Consider the following 23,821-nt stretch of genomic DNA (forward strand, 5'->3'; position numbering starts at 1 on the left):
GCATCCGAACACGGACTACCAGACTCACAAATAGCTTTTTCCCCTGGCTGTAAGGCTTCTGAATCAGAAACACTGAACCTCTGAACAGTTGCCACCTCCACCTACTCCCTGCTCCCCCACTCATACAATTCACTTCATAGATATATTTGCACAATTTTAAAAACTTTTAACTTATCCTTAACATTTCTTTTTAACTTATTCTCTATTCACACTTAAACTGCTGCTAGCCCCTCTACTGTACTCTAATTATTGAATGTTAATGTTATATGTTATATTGTTATAATGTCATAGTGCTACAGAGATATATGTTTTTTTTTTGTTTTTTTTAATTGTTGTATGTTAATGTTACATTTTATATGTTTTATTGTCATAGTGTTATAGAGTTTTATGTTATTTTTGTTATATGTATGATGTCTACTGCGTAGATGAATGATGCTTGCCAAGTCGTAAGAATATTGCTGGGCAGAAGCAATTTGGTGCATGCAACAATAAACCCACTTTGACTTTGACTTTGACTTTGACATTTTACTAATGGTCTAGTAATCACTTACTAATTGTGTTAATATTCGCTAATGTGTTCGCTACAGTAAGGGAGTTCTTGTTAACTAAAGAATTGATTTAACCATTAGTCTATTAAATATATTTAATATATATAGCTACTTCAGGAGCCTCTGCACCTGCTGCGGTCAGTCTGAGCTGACAAGAAACACATATACCCTTTACAACAAGGGTACATACTGAACAATTAATTAACAATAGTAAATGCATTCATTAACATTAACAAACAGTTAATTAACAGTTTACTTATGGTCTATTAATCACTTACTAATTGTGTTAATATTCGCTAATGTGTTCACTACAGTAAGGGAGTTCTTGTTAACTAAAGAATTGATTTAACCATTAGGCTATTTAATATATTTTTTATACCAGACCACTATGCGCCTTACAATGCTACAGCTATTTATTTAACGAGACAGAAAAACGTATGACAGGGCCAATCGTAAGGGATTGCTGCGAAAGAATTGCTCGAACTGGTCTGGGATCGAGATCTGACCGACGGACGCGGGCGTTTCAGAGCAGATGAAGCTTTCCACAGGAACCTGGTCACAGTTGCGGGATTCATCTCAAATAGACTCCGATTCTAAAGAATTTGCCGCACTGTATAATCACTCATGGTTCCTGGAAGCTGTGGGGTGCCATGCCGTAATTCCGACGCCTCGTTGGTCCGAAATATTTCCCATCAGATCGACATGCCACTATGTCGGGTTACGGACCCGTTACCTCCTTGCGGACCCTCCCTAGAGGGTGAAGGAAACGTTGAGCAGCGCCAGATTGTTGAGTCACTGTGAGAGAAAAGGTGTATAAGATGGCTGTGAGGGACACGTTTGCAGACTTTTACGGTTGGCCTCCTGTGAGACGTCACATCTCCTCTTTTAAAGCAAAAGCACAAGACATTAAAGGTAGGTCTTGTCGTTAGTTTCATATCCTTTTATTCTGGTGGCATATATTGTATCCGACGGGCTAAATGTTTTTATTCAGTAGAACTGTATTTTAGTAACATACCATTGCACTTCTAAATCATTCTACACAGAAACGTAGTCCATTGCCTTTTTTCTATATAAGGGGAGATAGGGTAAGATGACCCACCCCTATGGCAAGCCGAATTGTAATTTATTAACTAAGTTTGACTATCCGGAATTAACATTGTAGATATCAACAACTTCTTTCTGACTAGTCGTAATTACATTTTGAATAGTTGGAATTTTGATTCAAGATATCTGTAACGTAATTGTGACTACTAGTCGAAACTATGGAAGCATATATGTAGCAACATTCAAATGGCAATGCAATTTGGAATTGCATTATGCATTTGACAATTCATTATGCAATTTTATAATGTCATTTGTAAATACGTTATTCAAAGTGTATTTTAACATACAAAGTGACAATGCAATCCTCAATTAAATTTGCAAAAGTTATAACAATACAAATAGAATAACATTTTGTCAAATTTTTTGAGTTCCTTTATACAAATTGAAAAGCTATAGCGTCCCCGTGATTGCAATCCACTTCGCCACGCTCCGTGTGTTGCGATATTCAAATGACATTTCAATCCGCAAAACGAACGTATGGAAGCATATATGTAGCAAAATTCAAATGGCAATGCAATTTGCAATTTGCAATTCAATAAGTAATTACGTTATGCAATTGACAATGCATTATGCAATTTCATAATGTAATTTGTAAATACGTTATTCAAAGTGTATTTTAATATGCAAAGTGACAATGCAATCCTCAATTACATTTGCAAAAGTTATAACAATAAAAATACAATAACATTTTGTCAAATTCTTTTGAGTTCCTTTATTCAAATTGCAAAGCTATAGCGTCCCCGTGATTGCAATCCACTTCGCCACGCTCCGTGTGTTGCGATATTCAAATGACATTTCAATCCGCAAAACGGAATCCAAAACGGAATCCAAAACGGAATCCAAAGAGGAATCCAAATAGGAATCCAAAACGGAATCCAAAGAGGAATCCAAATAGGAATCCAAAGAGGAATACAAATAGGAATACAAAAAGTCAATATGCAAAGTGGCAAATGTATCAGCCAATCAGCGTCTGGACGTCACTTTCTATTGTCTCCAAGGGTATCTCCACGGTAATAATAATAATAATAATACATTTAATTTAAAGGGCGCCTTTCTAGACACCCAAGGTCACCTTACAGAGCATAAAGTTATCATAAATAGTTTAAAACAACACATTGTGGATAAATAAATAAATAAAACAAAAACAAGACAAAACAAACAAACAATCAAGACAGTGATCAGTTAGACGTTGTGTGCGAGTTTGAACAGGTGAGTTGTGACTTGAAGGTTGTAATGGTGTATGACTGTTTTATGTGTGGGGGGAGGGAGTTCCAGAGCCTGGGTGCTGAACAGCTGAATGACCGGGCACCCATTGTAGTGAGTCGTGATGTGGGGATACATAGTCCAGCAGAGGTTGAGCGGAGGGAGCGGGAGTGTATTCTTGGAGGAGGTCGCAGAGGTAACTGGGGGCTAGGTTGTGGAGAGCTTTGTAGGTGAGGAGTGGGTGGAGACGGTGGGTCTCCCGACCCTATGTTTTGCACCCAGTGCCTGTAGCACTTGGGAAATCTTTGTGTATACCACACTGGCGTCAAAACGTACCAGTGAGGATAAGTCGTCTATCCTATCTCCCAGAACACGCACTCTATCTACTGCATCTGTGTCTTCAACTCGATTGTTCTCCACATCATCGGCCAAACTTCGGAGCGTATCAATAATCTCCATTGGTGACCATGGACCATAGGCTACGAACTAGAAGGGAACAAGGAAATTACGAGTGACGTAGTTGCCGCCCAGACGCTGATTGGCTGATACGTTTGCCACTTTGCATATTGACTTTTTGGATTCCTATTTGTATTCCTCTTTGGATTCCTATTTGTATTCCTCTTTGGATTCCTATTTGGATTCCTCTTTGGATTCCTCTTTGGATTCCTCTTTGGATTCCGTTTTGCCAAATCTTTTGCAAAGCGTTCGTTTTGCGGATTGAAATGTAATTTGAATATCGCAACACACGGAGCGTGGCGAAGTGGATTGCAATCACGGGGACGCTATAGCTTTTCAATTTGTATAAAGGAACTCAAATAATTTGACAAAATGTTATTCTATTTGTATTGTTATAACTTTTGCAAATTTAATTGAGGATTGCATTGTCACTTTGCATGTTAAAATACACTTTGAATAACGTATTTACAAATTACATTATAAAATTGCATAATGAATTGTCAAATGCATAATGTAATTCCAAATTGCATTGCCATTTGAATTTTGCTACATATATGCTTCCATACGAACGCTTTGCAAAAGATTTGGCAAAACGGAATCCAAAACGGAATCCAAAACGGAATCCAAAGAGGAATCCAAAGAGGAATCCAAAAAGTCAATATGCAAAGTGGCAAACGTATCAGCCAATCAGCGTCTGGGCGGGAACTACGTCACTTGCTTGTAATTTCCTTGTTCACTTCTAGTTCGTATGTGTCAGGTCCATGGTCACCAATGGAGATTATTGATACGCTCCGAAGTTTGGCCGATGATGTGGAGAACAATCGTGTTGAAGACGCAGATAGAGTAGATAGAGTGCGTGTTCTGGGAGATAGGATAGACGACTTATCCTCACTGGTACGTTTTGACGCCAGTGTGGTAAACACAAAGATTTCCCAAGTGCTACAGGCACTGGGTGCGAAACATAGGGTCGGGAGACCCACCGTCTCCACCCACTCCTCACCTACAAAGCTCTCCACAACCTAGCCCCCAGTTACCTCTGCGACCTCCTCCAAGAATACACTCCTCCCCTCCCTCCGCTCAACCTCTGCTGGACTACTATGTATCCCCACATCACGACTCATTACGAATGGGTGCCCGGTCATTCAGCTGTTCAGCACCCAGGCTCTGGAACTCCCAACCCCCACACATAAAACAGTCAGACACCATTACAACCTTCAAGTCACAACTCACCTGTTCAAACTCGCACACAACGTCTAACTGATCACTGTCTTGATTGTTTGTTTGTTTTGTCTTGTTTTTGTTTTATTTATTTATTATTATTATTTTTCCACAATGTCTTGTTTAAACGATTTATGATAACTTTATGCTCTGTAAGGTGACCTTGGGTGTCTTGAAAGGCGCCCTTTAAATTAAATTATTATTATTACCGTGGAGATACCCTTGGAGACAATAGAAAGTGACGTAGTTCCCGCCCAGACGCTGATTGGCTGATACGTTTGCCACTTTGCATATTGACTTTTGGATTCCTCTTTGGATTCCTCTTTGGATTCCGTTTTGGATTCCGCTTTGGATTCCGTTTTGGATTCCGTTTTGGATTCCGTTTTGCGGATTGAAATGTCATTTGAATATCGCAACACACGGATTGTGGCGAAGTGGATTGCAATCATGGGGACGCTATAGCTTTTCAATTTGAATAAAGGAACTCAAAGAATTTGAGAAAATGTTATTGTATTTTTATTGTTATAAATTTTGCACATTTAATTGAGGATTGCATTGTCACTTTGCATATTAAAATACACTTTGAATAACGTATTTACAAATTACATTATGAAATTGCATAATGCATTGTCAATTGCATAACGTAATTACTTATTGCATTGCCATTTGAATTTTGCTACATATATTTAAGCAATAGATCACGCCAGGCTGTGGTATGTGCTCATTATACCACTGTTAAGGGGCGTTGTCCGGCCCCGACGCGCAGCGGAGGGCCGGCGACCCCCTTCACAGTGGTATAATGAGCACATGCCACTGACTGAAGTGATCTATTGCTTTTATACAACGGTTACTGTTATGGCGAAACGAAAGTCATAGACACAATACATTTAAAAAGAAACAAAGAAAGTCAAAGTAGCCGTTTTATTAAAGAGCCCATGCCATTAAAATCACATTTTTCCTATTGTTTGTTAAATAACATAGGTCTGAATAAGTTTGTGAGCTGTGGTAAGTTTGAAATCTATGCAGTTTGTCTGCTGAATGCAATAGGCAATGAAAGGAAAAAGGCAGAAGAAATGAGCTGATCTGGATAAGGTGACACTGTGACGTAGCGTTGTCAAACTATTATTCATGGCCCTGCCCACTTGGTTGGTTTGTAACCACCCACAAGAATTCTGAAAGAGTCGTGATTGAGCTAGTGCTAAATGCTAATACGTGTACGGTAGTTGCTTAGTTCGTAGTAACAGGCTAGTTACAGAATTTTGAATGCAATGGCAGAACGACATCGAAGTACATGAACTGCGACATGCTGCCTGCCGCCGGTTGCCGCGAGGCACCACCGCCACGAAGCACCACCGCCCGGCAGCGGGCAGCCGGGCGGTGGTGCCTCGCGCCGGCAGCGGGCAGCCGGGCGGTGGTGCCTCGCGCCGGCAGCAGGCAGCAGGCAGCGCGCGGTTCTGTCTACTACAGATTGATGTGGAAGTGGAAGAACCAGAGACGTCGGAGAACCCGACGAAGTCCTTTGTGATTCATTATATCGTCTGGACGTGCACACAGCTTTTGGCCGCGATAATATGTATTATTTGATATAGATATCTATGTATTATATGATATTATTTAGATAAAGAGCTCCAGGACTGTAACGCAATTGTTGTACACTTCCTTGTTATTTGGATAACCGTTCTGCTGTTGGTGTGATGGCGCATAACACGTCGGACTCTCGTCTCTGGTATTTCTACAACGAGACTCGTAGTGGGGGTTATCTCAGCCATGGCCAAGGGATTGTTGACCGCGGTCGTCTCCCGCCGGAGTCTCGCTGCCGATGGACCACCGCCTCGGCTTCAGGAGGCGGTGATTAGCGCTGACCGCTGCCGAGGCGGTGGGAAGCAGGGCTCAAGCGGGATACATTCGCGGCCAACAATCCCCTTCTCCTCCATGTCGTGGTTCATGTACTTCAGGGAGTCAAAGCCAAAGTTCCTTTCCCCCAATTCATTATCAACCATGGCTGCGATAACCCCCACTACGAGTATCGTTATAGAAATACCAGAGACGAGAGTCTGACGCGCCATCACACCAACAGCAGAACGGTTATCCAAATAACAAGGAAGTGTACAACACTTGCGTTAGAGTCCTGGGGCTCTACATCTAAATAATATCATATAATACATAGATATCTATATCAAATAATACATATTATCACGGCCAAAATCTGTGTGCACCTCCAGACGATATAATGAATCACAAAGGACTTCGTCGGGTTCTCCGACGTCTCTGGTTCTTCCACTTCCACATCAATCTGAAGAAGACGCGGTCGTTTGAGATTCATAATAACCTATCGTCTGGAGGCTCACACAGCTTTTGGCTGTGATAATATATTATATATTATATGATATAGATATCTATGTATAATATGGGTTTCTAAGAGCCATTGCGATACATCCACCGTAAACAGAGCGCATGGTACCGTGGCTACAAGCTGCTCAGGGCCAGGTGATAATATATATATATTATATAGATATCTATGTATATGGGTTTCTAAGAGCCATTGCGATACATCCACCGTAAACTGAGCGCATGGTACCGTGGCTACAAGCTGCTCAGGGCCAGGTGATAATATATATTATATTATATTACATAGATATCTATGTATAATATGGGTTTTACGAGCCATTGCGATACATCCACCGTAAACAGCGCATGGTACTGTGGCTACAAGCTGCTCAGGGCCACACCCCCACCCCCCTCCTTGACCTGCCTTGACACGCCCACCGTAACCAGAGCGAATGGTACTGTGGCTACAAGCTGCTCAGGGCCACACCCCCACCCCCCTCCTTGACCTGCCTTGACACGCCCACCGAAACAGCGCGTTTGGGGGAAGCTCAATGTGCGACTAGTTCAGAGTGGCTGTAACCCTGCACCACGGCTGAATTTCGGGGACGTCTTTGAATACTGTGTTTGTGGCCCACTAATACCTATATTAAAGCATCTATAAAATAGCATGGGATCTTTAAAGACTACCAAAAAGTAGTCCCTCCTGGCTGCCTTCAAAATGCACGACGGTCGCTATGCAACACACTTTAGCGTCCCTCCGAGAGAACGGTTGTAACGGTTTCCACTTCAAGGCGCGGAGTGATACTTTCACAAAATGATCGGGCGTCATAGCAGTTATGTATAGGCCTATACGCTCATTATACGACAGTTAGGAACCAATCAGATCGCTGGATTTAGGCCCCCCGTTGTATAAGCTTCCATAATCTATGGCAAGCCGAATAGTCATTTATTAACTAAGTTTGACTATCCGGAATTAACATTGTAGATATCAACAACTTCTTTCTGACTAGTCGTAGCTAATTACATTTTGAATAGTTGGAATTTGGATTCAAGATATCTGTAACGTAATTGTGACTAGTCGAAACGACAGATAGACCTATCTGTAATTCAGTTTTGACTAGGCGAAACACAGGCACGTGTTCAATTCTGTATGAGGAGCAAATCATCAAGGTCTCTGCTGCTCAGTAGGGAGATGAGGGGTTTGTGGTCCGTCTGTATGAGAAAGTCCATCCCCACTAGATAAGACTGAAAGCGCTCACACGCCCATGTCAACGCCAGCGCCACTTTTTCAATCTGGGCGTATCTACGCTCTGCCTCTGTCATGCTGCGTGAGATGAAGATGAAGCCACCACTAATCTGTCCCAAATCATTTCTTCCTGTAGTGTGCCATATTGACTGTGTTCTGCTAGTTTATAAACTGCAGCCGTTTCCCCCGGCTCTTTGCATCGTTTGTTAAACCGAGCCCGTTCGTATATTACATTGTGTTTGCAAATGAAGTATTTTTCCAAAGCATTTCTTACCAGGATGAATTTCTTCTAGTCTGCTCCACTTAAACCCAGTGTGCACAAAATGTCATCTGCTTTCTCAACCATGGTATAGGCTACACCAGTGAATTAACTTGATATTCTTCGCCCTTTTCATTCAGTCAATCCGGAACCGTTCCAAACGGCGAATCCAGTTTGGCCAATTACTGAAGTGCGAGAAGTCAAAGTTATCCGGTGGGCTTATTGAGAACAAGGACTCTATTTTTCCGTTTGCAGGCTCGCACGACGCTGTCTCTCACCGTCTCGCTGGCTCTCCGCTCTGCTAGTTTCTAACTGCTAGCTTAGCCTAGCTTATCCCTGACGGCATTTACACTGCACAGAAGTCCGTTTTTATTTTCCAAACCATCTTTCAGGAACTCTGACGTCGCTTGTGACGGGTTTCAGCACTTCTGACACCATGTAACAGGATCTATGATATACTGTGCAGGTTTAATAGACGGAGACACTCGTGTTGCCGGTGTAGCCTTGGGTACTTTATTGCATGCTTGCGTACGCTCCATGTTGATAAGAGAATTAAAATGAGAAGAATTATGGGACAAAAAAATCAAGTGATATTTAGCATAGAAAAATAATTTGCGATTAATCGTGAGTTAACTATGACATTAATGCGAATAATCACGATTAAATATTTTAATCGCTTGACAGCTCTAATATTAATATATCTATAATATCTATACCTGGCACCATTCCAATATATCCTGTCCGCCCGCCTATACTTCCTATTTGCTTTTTTGTCACGGCTAATTATACATAATTATTATTATTATTATTATATAGCTATATATGAAATCAATGAATGAGGCAATAAATGGTTAAATAAATATCAGTATAAATATCAGTATAAATATATGTGGTTCTTTAGGCTTAATTTACCGACAATTTTGTGCTGTGTAATCAAGCTTTGTGTCGCTTCATTGTGATACTGTTCTCAAACATAACAGGTAAGACCATATGACCATATGAAAATCAATGGATAATTTTTAATCTTCTACTTGCTAAAGTCAATAAAAAAGAGGTGTGTCTTACTTGCCCTGTGGGTACAATTCAGCAGTGGCGTCACTAGGCTGTTTGATAAGGGGCTAAAACCCCGGATATTATTTAATTAGCCTCGAATCTTATAAAAAAAAAATGAAAAAATGAACCAGGGGCATCTCAAAGTAGCCTAGTCTTTCTGGAATGAGAATAAACTATTTAAAAACATAACCAGACTGTTTACACCTCAAGTGGATTAACCTATCCTATCTCATATACATATATGTATATATGTATATATATATATATATATATTAGGGTTGCCGCGGTATACGGTATTACCGGTGTTACCGGTGTTGAGGCCAACACCGTTTACTCGGTGTTGCACACCGGCAACACTGTTTTTTTTTTTTTGTTGTTTTTTCATTAATAAAGAAGTAATTCAGTAAAAATGAATAATATAATTATAATTAAGAAAACTAAAATGTGTAGAATAGGCCACAGTTCTGCTCTGTGCGGGAGAATTGTCATGCCGAGAATTGACGTGCTTCCTTACAAGACCGGTAACCATAGCAACGCCGGTAAACAAACCCCGCGGAGCCCAATCCCTACGTGAGCTCCCCGCGCAAGGGCCATCCGGAGGCGCACAGAGCTTTTGGCCGTGATATTACGATATATACAATTATATTATACCATATATCAGTGGCGGCTGGTGGTTTTTAAAGTGAGGGAGGAAGGACTGCGCGCTTGGTTGCCATTGGCCTGCTTGCACTGTTGGTGTATGGTGGCATAAGAATGTGAGACTCAAGTTGTTTCAGGGTGTTTTGGTGAACTACAAAATAGCAGGGAGGGAGTTATGTGAACAAAATGTATACAAAGCCACCAGTGGCATCACTGTAATTTGAGAAGGAAAGGATGCAAAGCATATTAGTCAAATCAGGCCTACTATTGATTTGTAAAAGTAAATAAAAAATCTGGGCCTATTATTGGGCCTATTTTTGCCCTCACTGACTGAAGTTATTTAACTATGTTTATTTTCAGTTACAATTGCTTGTAATGCTACCAGTAAGTCATGCGTACCTAGCAAACAATGTAGCACTCACAACACTGACGTTGCCATTACTTCTGATTACCTTGATTTTGGGAAGTGGTCTACCTCTTTCTGAATGAATGGAATGGTTTTTGTAATAAGACGTTAACAATGTCCTCCGTTTCCAATGTTTCCATTGTGCATTTAGGATCTCGCTATCGCAGATTTCACTTCTGCGTCTCTCAGACTGAGCACCGCGGCAATGCAGACCGGGTTTGTTATCGACAGCGTTGCCAGATTGGGCAGATTTCCCGCCCAATGATATTTTTTCCAGCCTAACATGGTTAAAAGTAGCCCAATTGGGTGGGAAATCGGACCAATCTGGCAACGCTGCTCAACATCCAGGGATCCTGCTTATTGGTTCATAGCGCAGACGGATAGATTTTTGCGCGAATCAGACCCCTTAAGGTCCCACCCACTCAGAGGAGGATTTTCCTCCTCTCTCCCATTGAAACCCATGTTATCCACCGGCCGCCAGTACTTTCGGGAAAATGAATGGGAGTGGACGGCGGCGGAGGGAGGACGTTCCTCCCTGAAGTAATTGTCAATAGGCGATAGGGGGTGCTAATGTCCCTTTACCCAGGGAAACGAACATTATATATTCAAAGGCAATAAAGTAGTCATATTTAAGGGCATTAATTCATTACAATAGTCGGGGCAATCTACATTTTTTATTCTCAACAATGTTAGGGAGGATCTTCCTCCCTCTCCTCAATGGAGAAGCCTCCACTGCCATATATATACTATTATATATAGAACGTTATAAGACGCCGAGAATTGGCGCGCTGCCAGCCGCTGTCACCGAGTGTGAGGGGAGAGTTGACGGAGAAGATGGCGGTTGACCTATAGTTTCAAAGTCAATACCGTTTATACCGGTAATACCGGTGTTGACACGAGCGTATTACTCGGTGTGAAAATGTCCACACCGCGGCAACCCTAATATATATATATACATATATATATATATTATTCATTTTATTCTAGGCAAGATTTTTGCTGGCGCCCCCTACCCCTTTGGATCACACAGTCAATTTGACTACCAATGTTCATACACTCAGAGAAGCTGCAAAGCTTTGTCTTTGAGACTCTTTTATTTTAGATAGAAAATTAAACACACAAAACGTATTACAAACCAAGTATCAATCAATGAATCATGATACAATATGGTATGCACAAAATACTGCAGACGTTAGAACTTTTAATAATCAAACACTTTGCAGTAAAAAAGAGTCTTGCAAAACAAGTGACAATGAATCACTCATACTATAAGGTATGCACAAAATACTGCAAAGAAATGCATGATGTTTACTAAAGGCATTCATAAGCAAAATAATAGATATGAGTTCAGATTCAAATAATTGTAAATACAATTAAATGTAGTATGGTTTATCTAGTTTGGTTCTAACCAGAGATTAAACAAGCACTCAAGTGAAGTGTAAAAAAATACAATATTATATTATATGAAAGATATGGGAAATGTAAGATATGCAAACCACAAACTATCATCCAAATCAGCTTGAAAATAAACACTGCTAGGTAAAGAGCTGCCATTCCTTTTCTTTTTTAAAAACAAACATTGCATGACTAGTTAACTCTGGTTAAGTTGTTTACACGTTGCTTGGCAACGCGCTACGCCCATTTGTATTTACTAAAAAATAAAACACATTTAAAACCACATTGCTTCGATAAGTGAATAAATTAAACCGATAGCCATGTATTAAGCAGACTTATGTATAAGGAACCGTTAGCTCCAGAGAAATAAAGATAGAAAGCTGAACAAGAGCCCGACAAAGTGACCAGTTGGCTATGGCAGCCAGGCCTACATTAAAGATAAACAAATTAAAGTTACTGTATTTCTGTCTTTTCCTGTTTATCCTTCTCTTCTTTCGTTCTCTTCCTCCCCTGGGCGCCAGAGTGTTTAGGTTTCCTTGACATTATGATGTGCAAATAGATAGATAGCAAATAGGTAGAGTCTATGGGGGGGGGGAGGGGGTATTAGTCTGGCTCTCAGTTCATTTTTGATTTCCAAGTGGTGTTATCAACGGCCGTAAATCTACAACCAATCAGAGCAACGTTTTTTATGAAAATGCCTCAACGGAAATCCTCTGTATAGTCATATCGAACCTGACCCATTTGCCAGACCAAATTAAACATGAGCTTGCCGATTAGGCTAATTCCAAGGCATGGTGCTCCTTGAACGTGTGGGGCAATGTACCATTTTAGTGGGGGTATAATCAGGGAATATTGTGAACACTGTGTACAACGGTATATTTTCTTATTTTTTTAATGAACATAAAAGTAATTCTCTGACAGTGACATGGCTTTAGCAGCGCTAGCAAGAGAGAGGGAGGGTCTTCTAACTATGGATATCCGACCCCGTCTCATGTTTTTGTAGTTGTTCTTCTTGTCATGTTCTTATTTTTCACGCTCGAGGCACTGTTTACTTGTATGTCAGATAATATGATGTAAGAGACAGAATTCCAGCTCCCCCTCCAAGGGATTTATTGGGAATTTATGTAATGTGCATCATAATGGTGTATTAATGGTCTCTTAACTCTTTGTGGTTATCCCCCTGCAGAGCAGCCTGCTAATCAGGGACACGGAAACTAGGGCGCTCTTCTATTTTACCTGTTATGTTATCTAATATTTATTTCGACATAACTACTGGTACTGAGTAATATAAACAGGGTTATATTACTTATTTTTGGCGCCCCCTGCGGACGGATGCGCCCTTAGCATTCGCCTATACTGCCTATGCCCAGGGCCGGGCCTGTATTTATGTAAAGCATTATTAAAAAATGTGCATGGGCCAGGCTAAATTTGCATGCGTTGGGCTAAGCCCCGGATATTTCAGAGACCTAGAAACGCCCCTGCAATTCCGTCGCTCAGACTAGGACTTCAGACTACAGAGCGTAAACGTTCATTAACACAGACTGGAGTCAACATCTTCCAAACGCCCTGTGCCTTTATCGGACTATTGCAGTAAGCCTGGGTGAGTCGTGTGTGATTCGCTCTTACTCTGGATGGTCTGTGTCAGCGAAGATAACGAGCTCGGGAATCGAGGCAGTGACGCGAGGCAGTAACACTTCAGAGCGATTCAAAGTTTATTGAGATACATGAAGCTAGTTTGTAGGTCCTACAAAGGAAAATCACGCCTCATGACGTGAAGTCTAGTCTTGTTATCTCAGGGCTTGCAACTCAGAGTGAAGCGAAATAGCGTCGTAGGCCTACCCATAAAGGTGGCACAAACGGTTAAAAATAAGAATAATGCATAGATGAAACATACATGATACAACAACTAAATTATTACACATGCCCAGTTTCTGATGCATTAGTAGAGATTTTTATTTCTAGCTTTGGATGTGATGCTTTATGATTCCAAACTAATGAACAAATGAAGGAACTGTCATCGTTTGAACAGCACACCGAACCAAACAAGAACCCCAGGTAGGGGCATCTCTTATTAAAAAGCCTAGACATGTCGTCTGTCAACTTTTCAGCGAAGCTGAATAGGTCGGTGATTTGAGTTTCTGTGCCCATTTCTGTGCTCAATACCAAAACGTATGTCTTAATTCCGAATAGTGATAAATGAATAAATGAATCACTTAAAAATCGATTTCTATATTTTTTTATTTCCTTTAGGCAAGGCAAGGCAAGGCAAGGCAACTTTATTTATATAGCACTTTTCATACACAAGGCAGACTCAAAGTGCTTCACATATAAACATTGTCATACAATAAAATAAAATATAATAGATAAGTAAAAGAAAAACATATGCAAAGAAATGGGTAAATTAAAAAGGCATTTTAGTATTAAAATAAAAATAGAGGCAAAGTTAAAAAGCTTTTTAGAAAGTGCAATGTATTTAAGATTTTAGCAGAAGGCTATAGCAAACATAAAAGTCTTCAGTCTTGTTTTAAAGGTGCTCAGAGTTGGGGCAAGTCTTAAATCCTCTGGGAGTTTATTCCAGCTATTTGTTGCATAGTAACTAAATCCTGCTTTCCCATGTTTTGTGTTTACTCTGGGGATAATTAACAGATTGGTCTCAGAGGATCTTAGTGGTCTAGAAGGCTGATGTAGTGGAAGCATATCAGTTAAATATTTTGGGCCTAAACCATGTAGGGATTTATAGGTTAGCAACATGATTTTAAAATCAATTCTCTGACCTACAGGAAGCCAATGTAACGATTTCAGAATTGGTGTAATATGATCAAATTTTTTGGTCTTTGTTAGAACTCTAGCAGCAGCATTCTGAACAAGCTGAAGCTTCCTCAGAGTTTGTTTTGGGAGACCTGTGAGGAGACCATTGCAGTAATCAAGCTTACTAGTGATAAAGGCATGTACAAGTTTTTGTAAGTCTTCGGTGGACATGAGCCCTCTAAGTCTTGCTACATTTTTAAGGTGATAATATGCCGATTTTGTAACTGATTTGATGTGACTGTCAAAATGTAAATCTGAATCCATGATAACCCCTAGATTTCTGGCTTTGATTGAGGTTTTCAGGGACAGAGAGTGAAGGTGTTGGGTTACTTTAAGCCTTTCCGTTTTAGAACCAAATACAATTATCTCTGTTTTGTCCTCATTTAGTTGAAGGAAATTTCGGCACATCCATTCCTTCACTTGCTCAATGCACTGGCACAGCAGATCTATGGGCCGATAGTCATTTGGTGATAGCGATACATAGATTTGCGTGTCATCAGCATAGCAATGATGGTCAATATTGTTATTTTGCATGATTTGCCCTAGTGGGAGCATGTAGATGTTGAATAAAGAGGGTCCTAAGATCGAACCTTGTGGTACTCCACATGTCACGTTGGTTGATTCTGATACAAAGTCGCCAATGGAAACAAAGTAGTTCCTATTTTGTAGGTAGGACCTGAACCAATTTAAGACAGTGCCTGAAAGCCCCACCCAGTTTTCTAACCTTTCCAGAAGTAATGTATGGTCTACAGTGTCGAATGCAGCACTGAGGTCAAGTAGCATTAGTATTGAGGTTTTGCCAGAGTCTGTGTTAAGACGGATGTCGTTTACAACTTTAATAAGGGCGGTCTCAGTGCTGTGCAGGGGTCGAAATCCTGATTGGAAGTAAATGTGAAAGATATTTTCACTTAATTTATGCTTTCGTCTTAAATCCTCAAAAAATAATAAGGGTGCGCATGCTCCCCTGTCCAGCGACATGGTCTGAGCCTACGGTGCTGTCCAGATCACCCTTTTACAAAACCTTTCAGGTCCTCAGTCCTTCTGGGAGCCATCGTGAATGCACATGATGGCTCGTATCTTTTCTAAAGGGAAAAGGTATGTTTTATCTACAGGGAATGTCCTCCTGGGAGATGATGAAGCTTCTTGTTCTGCTGCTGGTGTTCTGTTGGATGGCCTGCGTAGAGGGAGATGAGGGTAAAGCTGAACCTCCAGGTTAGATCTTACGTCACTCAACCTACTGCATCCATCCTGCCTCCCAACAGTGATAAATTCAAAAATCACGTGCCATCAAACTATCCTCACTGTCACCATCAACCTTACCATCATTCTCACTGTCACCAAAAACATCTCCATCATCATCATCATCATCATCATCATCATCATCATCATCATCATCAACATCATCTTCGGCACTAGAATTACAATCATCACAATCATCATCACCCCTACATGATAATGGTGGCGATATTGATAGTAATGGTGCTGTTGATGGTTGCTATCGCCAACAGGGTCTACCTGTGAGATGTACACAGATATGAAGACTTTTTTTGTCACTGAGGGGGAGGCTCTTCGCATCGTACCAGATGGTCTGCAGGGGGGCAATTGGAACGACTCCCAACATGACCTGTTCACCTGGCACCGCCAGGGGGGAGAGACCAATTTCTCCACCTCAGAGGAGGAGCGGATCCATCAACATGGCCCTGCCCTCTTCTTCCTCCCTCTATCCATCAACGACACCGGTCACTACATTGCCCGGTATGACAGCCAGTATCTATACCACCACAGGTTAGGAAAAGTGATGATAAGGCTTTAGAATACTTTTTCCACAAAGCCCAATGTGGGGAGGATATTAAAGAGCTGAAAGATGATTTCCTGCATTGGCACTTGGATGGTTGGGTGTTTGTATTGTTGATGATTGACAGAGCAATCTGAACTCGTAGTGAGCCGGGCAGTGTTTCTGTGCCTTCATGCCTTGGATGGATGCTTTATGCCCCCCACCCCCCCCACCAAATTCAGGCTCGACTACTTGGGGAAATGCCACATCTTCTACGTTCCTCTGCTTGTGACCAGCGATCCCCTGGAAACTTTCTACACCCCCATCGAGAGCTCTGACTCTAACCCCCAAGTCCCCTGTCCGGAGCAGGTCACGGACGTGTGCAAAGACTTCAGAGGAGTTCTCAGCTGGTACCAGGTATGGCACCTGTCTCTATATTCACTGTCTAACCCCTTCCTCTTCTTAAAGACCTTTCTCCGTATTCACTGTCTAACCCCTGGAACTGGCAACCCCCACACCCCTTCCCCTATCTTATCCTTATTTTTCCTCCAAGAACTCCAGTCTGATGGTGGGGGAGAAACTCCCTACACTGCAGCTGCAAGGACACACCATGCCGTACATGGCCGTGTACAAGTGTGTGTGCACGTGGAAACACAATGAGAAGCCGTACAACTCCACGGCCTCCAGAGAGCTGAAGATGATGGGTCAGCATCAAGCAACACTGTGATCCACTGTGACCTATAACTAGTTATAGATAACAATTCGCAAATGCGTATTAGTCTGGCTCTCAGTTAATTTTTGATTTCCAAGTGGCGTTATCAACGGCCGTAAATCTACAACCATCAGATCAATGTTTTTTATGAAAATGCCTCAACGGAAATCCTCTGTATAGTCAAATCGAACCTGACCTATTTGCCAGACCAAATTAAACATGAGCTTGCCGATTAGGCTGGTTCCAAGGCATGGTGTTCCTTGAATGTGTGGGGCAATGTACCATTTTAGTGGAGCTATAATCAGGGAATATTGTGAACACTGTGTACAACGGTATATTTTCTTAATGAACATAAAAGTAATTCTCTGACAGTGACATGGCTTTAGCAGCGCTAGCAAGAGAGAGGGAGGATCTTCTAACTATGGATATCCGACCCTGTCTCATGTTTTTGTAGTTGTTCTTCTTGTCATGTTCTTATTTTTCACGCTCGAGGCACTGTTTACTTGTATGTCAGATAATAGGATGTAAGAGACAGAATTCCAGCTCCCCCTCCAAGGGCTTTATTGGGAATTTATGTAATGTTAGGGCTGGGATAAACGATTATTTTTTAAACGATTAATCTAGTGTCGTGTCGACGTAATTTATGCGTCGACGTCATCGATTACGTCGACGCGTCGTCCCAGCATTAATGTGCATCATAATGGTGTATTAATGGTCTCTTATCTCTTTGTGGTTATCCCCCTGCAGAGCTGCCGGCTAATCAGGATATCCAAATCGTCCTTCCTACCACCACAGAGCTGACCGTTCACCCAGGTGAGCTCCTAAACTTGGGGTTGCCTGAAATTCAGATGGGCACATGGGAGTTTGCAGAGTGATGAGATAGCGGAATCTGGATTGTTGTTTGAAAATGTTCCGTAATGTTCCTCCCTTTTTCCAAAAAGATTGCCTTGTAGTGAGTGTAACATAATTCACCTACAGTATTTTGTTATGTGTTGTTCTTTCCACTGTGTTAGGCATGTCGTTTACTGTCATGGTGGTTCAGGGATCGCTGTCCCTTTAAGGATTACGTGCGCCTTGTGGCAACCCGGTCCTTGTTGTCGCCGGGTTCCATGTACGAATCACGCTTGGCAGTGAGGGTTAAAGCCGATCTCGGCATTTATTGCATACAACTTAAACAAACAAAGTAAACGCGGTCTCTAGGGCATCCGTGGGCCTCTAGCCTCTCGCGGACACGAGCGCTTCCTCTTTCCTCGCTCCCGTTCCTGGTCTCCCCAAATGTCAGTCCTCGAGCTCCTTTTAAGATGGCTCCTCGGCTTTTAGCCAGGTGTCCCCCAATCTCGCTGATTGGGGTTCGGTCGGTGCTCTCCGTCGCCGGCTGATGGGTGATGGTGGTATCGGCCATCCAGGACCAACCCTCGGGCTGGTCCGAGCCGAGGTTTACGGGGCGGGATGCCACAGTCTCATGACGTCAGAGCCCGATGCGGGATTTGTTTACTTGCAGCACGTTTTGATTTCCTGTTTTCTCTAACTCAATAAACGAGTCACACAACTGTGTGCTCAACGTGCGAAATTGTCTCTCATTCAACGCAATTTCCACAGCCGAATGATTCAAAGCTACGAGTGAACTCTCTTAGTTTTGGCTGGTGTGATGCACATTTGTTCATTGGGACATTGTTATCACTGACAGATGTTGCCTGATGCTTAACAGATGAACAAACATGTAAACGTTTGAAGTCCCAGGAATTTCTGAACCTTAACAATGCAATCAAGGGGGAATCCCGGTTGAAACTGATGAAGACCAGAACCCCTCTCAGAAACAGGGTTCCGTAAAACCACCTTTATCCTACTACTCAGTTGCCTCTCATCTGACCCGTTCTGCAGAAAAGTTGCAGTGAAACATACTGGCAGACTACTGCCAGCTACACAGTAGCGTGTACGTTTTGCACTTGCGCAAGATGCAATAAGTCTCTTTAACATCGGGCACTTGTCTCGTGGCGCTAGTCCGCGCCTCCCACACACCGCGCTGATTCGTTGGTTATGTGCTAGCAGTACACAACCAATCAGAGGCTCCATGCCTCAGAAGCCAACGCTCTCAGACTTTGCATGTTGAATCGGACCAGAAACCGTCTGCTTGGTTCCACAAGCTTCCAACACAGCTGAACACACGGAACAGATTTGTTCCCAAACTCGTCCGAGTCTTCCCAAACGTTTCAGGTGGCCAACGGTTTGGCCAGCGGTTTCCACGCTTTAGAAACAGGGTCATGTAGTAGAAGACCAACAGCCTCTGGTTCTTCCCTAGGTTCCCCGCTGGAGATCCAGTGTGTGGCCTTCTTTGGGACCAACTTCAAAAGTCCCTGTGAAGTTCGCTGGGAAAGAACAACCACAGTATATCTGGGATGGAGGGTTACCAGCAGACCTTCTTCAGGTCAGATAGAAGATTGCAGAATTGATCTTAATACAGCTTCAACCTCCCGCCCACTATGACCTCCAGCTCCCCCCCATTACCTCCACCTCGCTTCTTCTACTGCAACCTCCCCTCCCCAACCTCCTGCCACCATCAGCTATGACTCCAACCTCCCCTCCACTACTTCCTCCTCCCCTCTTCTATGACCTACACCTGCCCTCCTCCTCTCCACTACCCCCTCCAGCTTCCCTCCACTATCGCCTCTGACTCCTCTCCATTACCACATCCAGCTTTTTTCTGTTTTGGCCTTTTGTATTGAAAATACAAACAAAAAAAACCAAAAGAGGGCTACTGCTACTTCTACTAATATTAATACTCTAGTCGGACAGTCAAATACGTACTAATGATGATGACAATTATGATTATAATGTTAATTGATCTCTGTCAATCTTGTGGTGCTGCAGGGAGACAGTGGAGTCATCCAAGAAGAGCTTTTGCTCCTCCACCCTTACTATTGAGAAGGTCCAGGGGTCCGACCTCCAAACCTCCTTCAGGTGTAGGGCCTCCAACCACAGAGAAACCAGATTCCACACTCTCAGCCTCAAGCTTGCAGGTCCTTGGAGATCATCATGGTTTACTCTCTAACATATTATGTATGGAGAGAGAGAAACCCCTGTTAATCCTACTTCCTAATCTGTACTCAGAATCGAGGAGCTACCTTGTGGTTGCGGTGGTGTGTGTCAGCATTGTGTTCCTGTTAGCCGCCCTCACCATCAAATACTTCTTTATGGACCTGGTTCTGTTTGGCAGAAGGTTCCTGAAATGCTGCAAGGCCAGCAGCGGTGTACATCACAATGTTTTCTAGAGGTTTTGGAAGAATGTTTTAATCTAAATGGAATTTAAGTAGGTTAGATAATTGTAAAGTATGTTCTAGAGTTGCTTAAAGCAGGTTCTAGAAGTGAAAAGTATGTTCTAGACTCGTTTAAAGCAGGTTCTAGAAGTATAAAGTTTGTTCTAGAGGTGTTTTAATTATGTTTAATTGCGTTCTAGAGGCCTTAAGTAAAAGACTGTAGAGGTGGTCTTGTTTTGTATGTCCCAGATCTGTTATAAGCAGCCCGTCCATCCAACCATCCATCAAATTGCAGAGGTGCTAGATCCAAAAAGTAATTAACCACTTTGTCAACCACATAGTTAACTCAAGACAAACAAAACAACTATAAATGAGTCCAGGGCCCTATTGTAATGGTCAGAAACGCAAGAATGAAACGTGAAACGCAAGTAGCTTTGTGGGCAGATCTCTGCAGCTGTTGCTATTATACCGGTGGATAAATGACTTTTGCGCCCGACGCAAAACTAAAATGAGTTGGTCGGAAACCTGTTGGTGTTTTGGGCGTAACGAGAAACAAACCAATGAGATTTCCATCTCCAGTCCCCTTTAAGAGCCATGAGCGCATTTGAACTTGACGAGTTTATATTTTGACAGCTTTGTTTGCAGTCCCCGCTGAGACAGATGCATGACCACATGAATTTCAAACTTCAAATGGCTCAGTGCATGGCCAAATAATAGGCTGAATTTACAAATGGAATAGCGTTTTCTTCTACAACATCTGAAACACAGAATCGTGTTTAGTTTGCGTGAGTTTAAACAGATGGGTGCACACACGCGCGCCATGCATTACCCAATTCATTCATTATTTTAAACACTCACTCTCGGTAAAACTATGTTTTCTCACCCATCTTATACTCCAATCCTAAAAGTTATGGGCTTGTACACGATGTCTGTGTCAAGAAACTATGTATTTGCTGTACGGTGTTTGCAGATGCAATGTTTTAAAAGTACAACTTCTTACCGCTGTAACAGCTGTTCTTTCCCAAATAATTTAACCGACGTTATTATTTTCCCTAAAACAAGATTTTTTTTTGGAAGGCTGGAATAAAGCCTACTTTGCTCGAGTTTACGACTGTTATTATTATTTTAACGCATGGCATAGCCTAATACAGTGGTCATTCATTCGTTCGTTTCCACACTCCAGATGCTATTTCTATGCAGTTTCACTTATATGAACAATCTTTGACACCATGATACGGCTCAATTAGGATAATTGTTTGCATGTTTTTGCTGTGCATAGCCTACGTGTGTGTAAGCTTATGTTGCAGTTCCGACCTGCCATGGCACGTCAAAATAGCAACACCAACTGCGTTATCCGGTAGGGCATTTAGACCAAGTATTTGCCGGTCAGTGGCGCATTTGCTTTTTGGATGCTGCAGGGAAAAAAAATCAGCTTTACGCCGGGTGCAAACTAGCAAGGATAAATGCGTCGGTGTAGAAAGTCCATTGCGCTGGATGCAAGATAGGGCCCTAGAGGACTTTCAAAATTGATGTACAAGGTAAAGAGGGGTTTGAAGAATGCTCTAGTCTAGAGAAGTGTCTTCCACCTGTGGTACACAAGGGCACTCCAGATTTTCTGCAAACGGCTTTGATCGGAAATGAACGGTACACCCAAAGTCCCAGGATACGAACCACCGCTCTAGAGGTGTTTAAAGCTTGTTATACGTTTTTGATTGATGTCTGCTGCATTTTCTAGATGGGTTGCTGTACGACATCTACGTGGTGTACCACTCTCAGGAGAAGAGTGAGGGATCCTGAACCGCTTCCTCTCCCAGGCCCTGCCCCACGTCCTGGAGCAGAAGTGTGGCTACAGGGTCTTCACCCATAGCCCTAACGACACACCCAGAGCAGGTCTCAAGATTAATATCCGCATCACATTATCTGCACACACATGTAACATGTTGATAAGGAACTCACATTGCACTACAGAAGGAACACAACGCAAACTTATAATGATATATATGAAATATATATAATGTATAACTAATACCATATGAAGTGGGCACCTTTCTTATCCGTAAGGTGCAAATGGAAAATAAACCCCTTAATGAAAACATAACTACATAACTAGGACAGTATTGATGACACATATGTATATTTTGTGTTATATAGTAAGCAATGTTGTCTAATTGTCTTTGATTTGTTGTTTATATACCATTTGTCCTTGCGTCCTTGCTATTCCGATTTGGTTTAAAGTATACGGGTGCATTATAACCTGTTTACTGCTAGTACTGTTGCTACTTCTACCAGCTACTACTGTTGCTACTTCTTTTAAATAACTTCAGGTGGAGGAGGTAGTTCTGCTACTAGTACTACTACTGGTACTACTAACTAGTTCCCCATCCTGCAGACCGGTTGGAGGTGGTGAAGGAGTACGTGAGGCTGTGCAGGAGGCTGATGGTGGTGCTCCCTCCGGGGTTAGAGATCCATGAGACCCTGGGCTCTTCCCCCACGCCCTGTAGGGATGATGTTGAGTGGCAGGTAGGTCCTTGCACACCCTATTACCTATACCACAACCAAATGATCAATACATCCAATAGAGGTAGCAGCAAAGGTGCCCAATGTGGTGCCCGATTCGGCCGCATATTTTGTCTAAACGAAAAGCCAACTTTGATTCAAAACTCTGGGCTGTGTGTGTGTGTTGTCAGGTTGGGCTCCACGAGGCCTTGGCCCAGGATACGAGAGTGATCCTGGTCCAGCTGGGTGAGGTGGGACCCCAGGGCTACACCCATCTCTCCCCCACCCTGCAGAACTTTATCCACAAACGTTCCCCCCTCTGCTGGTTGGAGGACTCACCAGGCGCCGCAGACTGGAACTCACGTTTCTGGAAGAGGGTGCGCTACGAGATGCCCGTCGTGTCCGCCAAACCCTCTTCTCTTTCTGTTTTGTGAGAGGTTCTTGGGTAATGAGTTTACCATGATGTTAATAATGTTGAGCATCAGTATCACTATTAATTATTCAAACCGAAAACTGGAGAACGCAGACACAGGAGATTTAATGAAGAAAGCCCTGATTTATTAATAAACGGGGAGGCAGGAAGATGGGTAGGGTTCTTCAATGGAGGGCATTCATAACATAGGTCAGTAAGAACATCAAAAAGTTTCAAGAAAAACCATGGAGACGTAGGCCTATTTAAATTCCAAACGATGCGCAACCATTTGCTCACTTGGTTTACAGAGGTCTAGAGTCACAAGTGAGCAAGTGATTTAAAAAAAAATTATAGGCCAACGTATTTAACGAGGAACCAGTGATTAAATTGAGGAACTGAAAATCCCTGCTCACTGGTCGGAAATGTTACATACGATTGGTGTTATACAACTGTTTAAGCGACCTTGAGTGTGATAAAGGTGCTGTATAAAATAAACATATTTTTATTATT

The 23,821-nt window shown here is 42.3% G+C and overlaps 1 protein-coding gene across 4 annotated transcripts; it reads left to right on the plus strand.

Moving 5' to 3' along the window:
• The first annotated feature begins 855 nt into the window (after positions 1 to 855).
• On the plus strand, positions 856 to 23,821 carry LOC130373756 (interleukin-1 receptor type 2-like). Of its 4 annotated transcripts, none has more exons than XR_008893541.1 (12): positions 12,528 to 13,910; positions 15,776 to 15,875; positions 16,172 to 16,418; positions 16,680 to 16,854; positions 16,991 to 17,141; positions 17,897 to 17,962; positions 19,449 to 19,574; positions 20,018 to 20,166; positions 20,258 to 20,395; positions 22,139 to 22,293; positions 22,793 to 22,923; positions 23,091 to 23,821. XR_008893541.1 is itself a non-coding variant. In XM_056580388.1 (7 exons), the coding sequence occupies exons 2-7, from the start codon at positions 15,779 to 15,781 to the stop codon at positions 18,207 to 18,209; spliced, it is 783 nt and encodes a 260-aa protein (XP_056436363.1). In that variant the 5' UTR covers positions 12,528 to 13,455; positions 15,776 to 15,778; the 3' UTR covers positions 18,210 to 18,708. The 4 variants fall into 4 exon arrangements, 1 of the variants encoding a protein (XP_056436363.1); XR_008893540.1 differs by having other exon boundaries at positions 12,528 to 13,455; XR_008893542.1 differs by lacking the exons at positions 12,528 to 13,910; positions 22,793 to 22,923; positions 23,091 to 23,821 and adding an exon at positions 856 to 1,460 and having other exon boundaries at positions 22,139 to 22,193.

This window comes from Gadus chalcogrammus, chromosome 20, assembly GCF_026213295.1.
Source record: "Gadus chalcogrammus isolate NIFS_2021 chromosome 20, NIFS_Gcha_1.0, whole genome shotgun sequence".
NCBI classification, from domain to species: Eukaryota; Metazoa; Chordata; class Actinopteri; order Gadiformes; family Gadidae; genus Gadus; species Gadus chalcogrammus.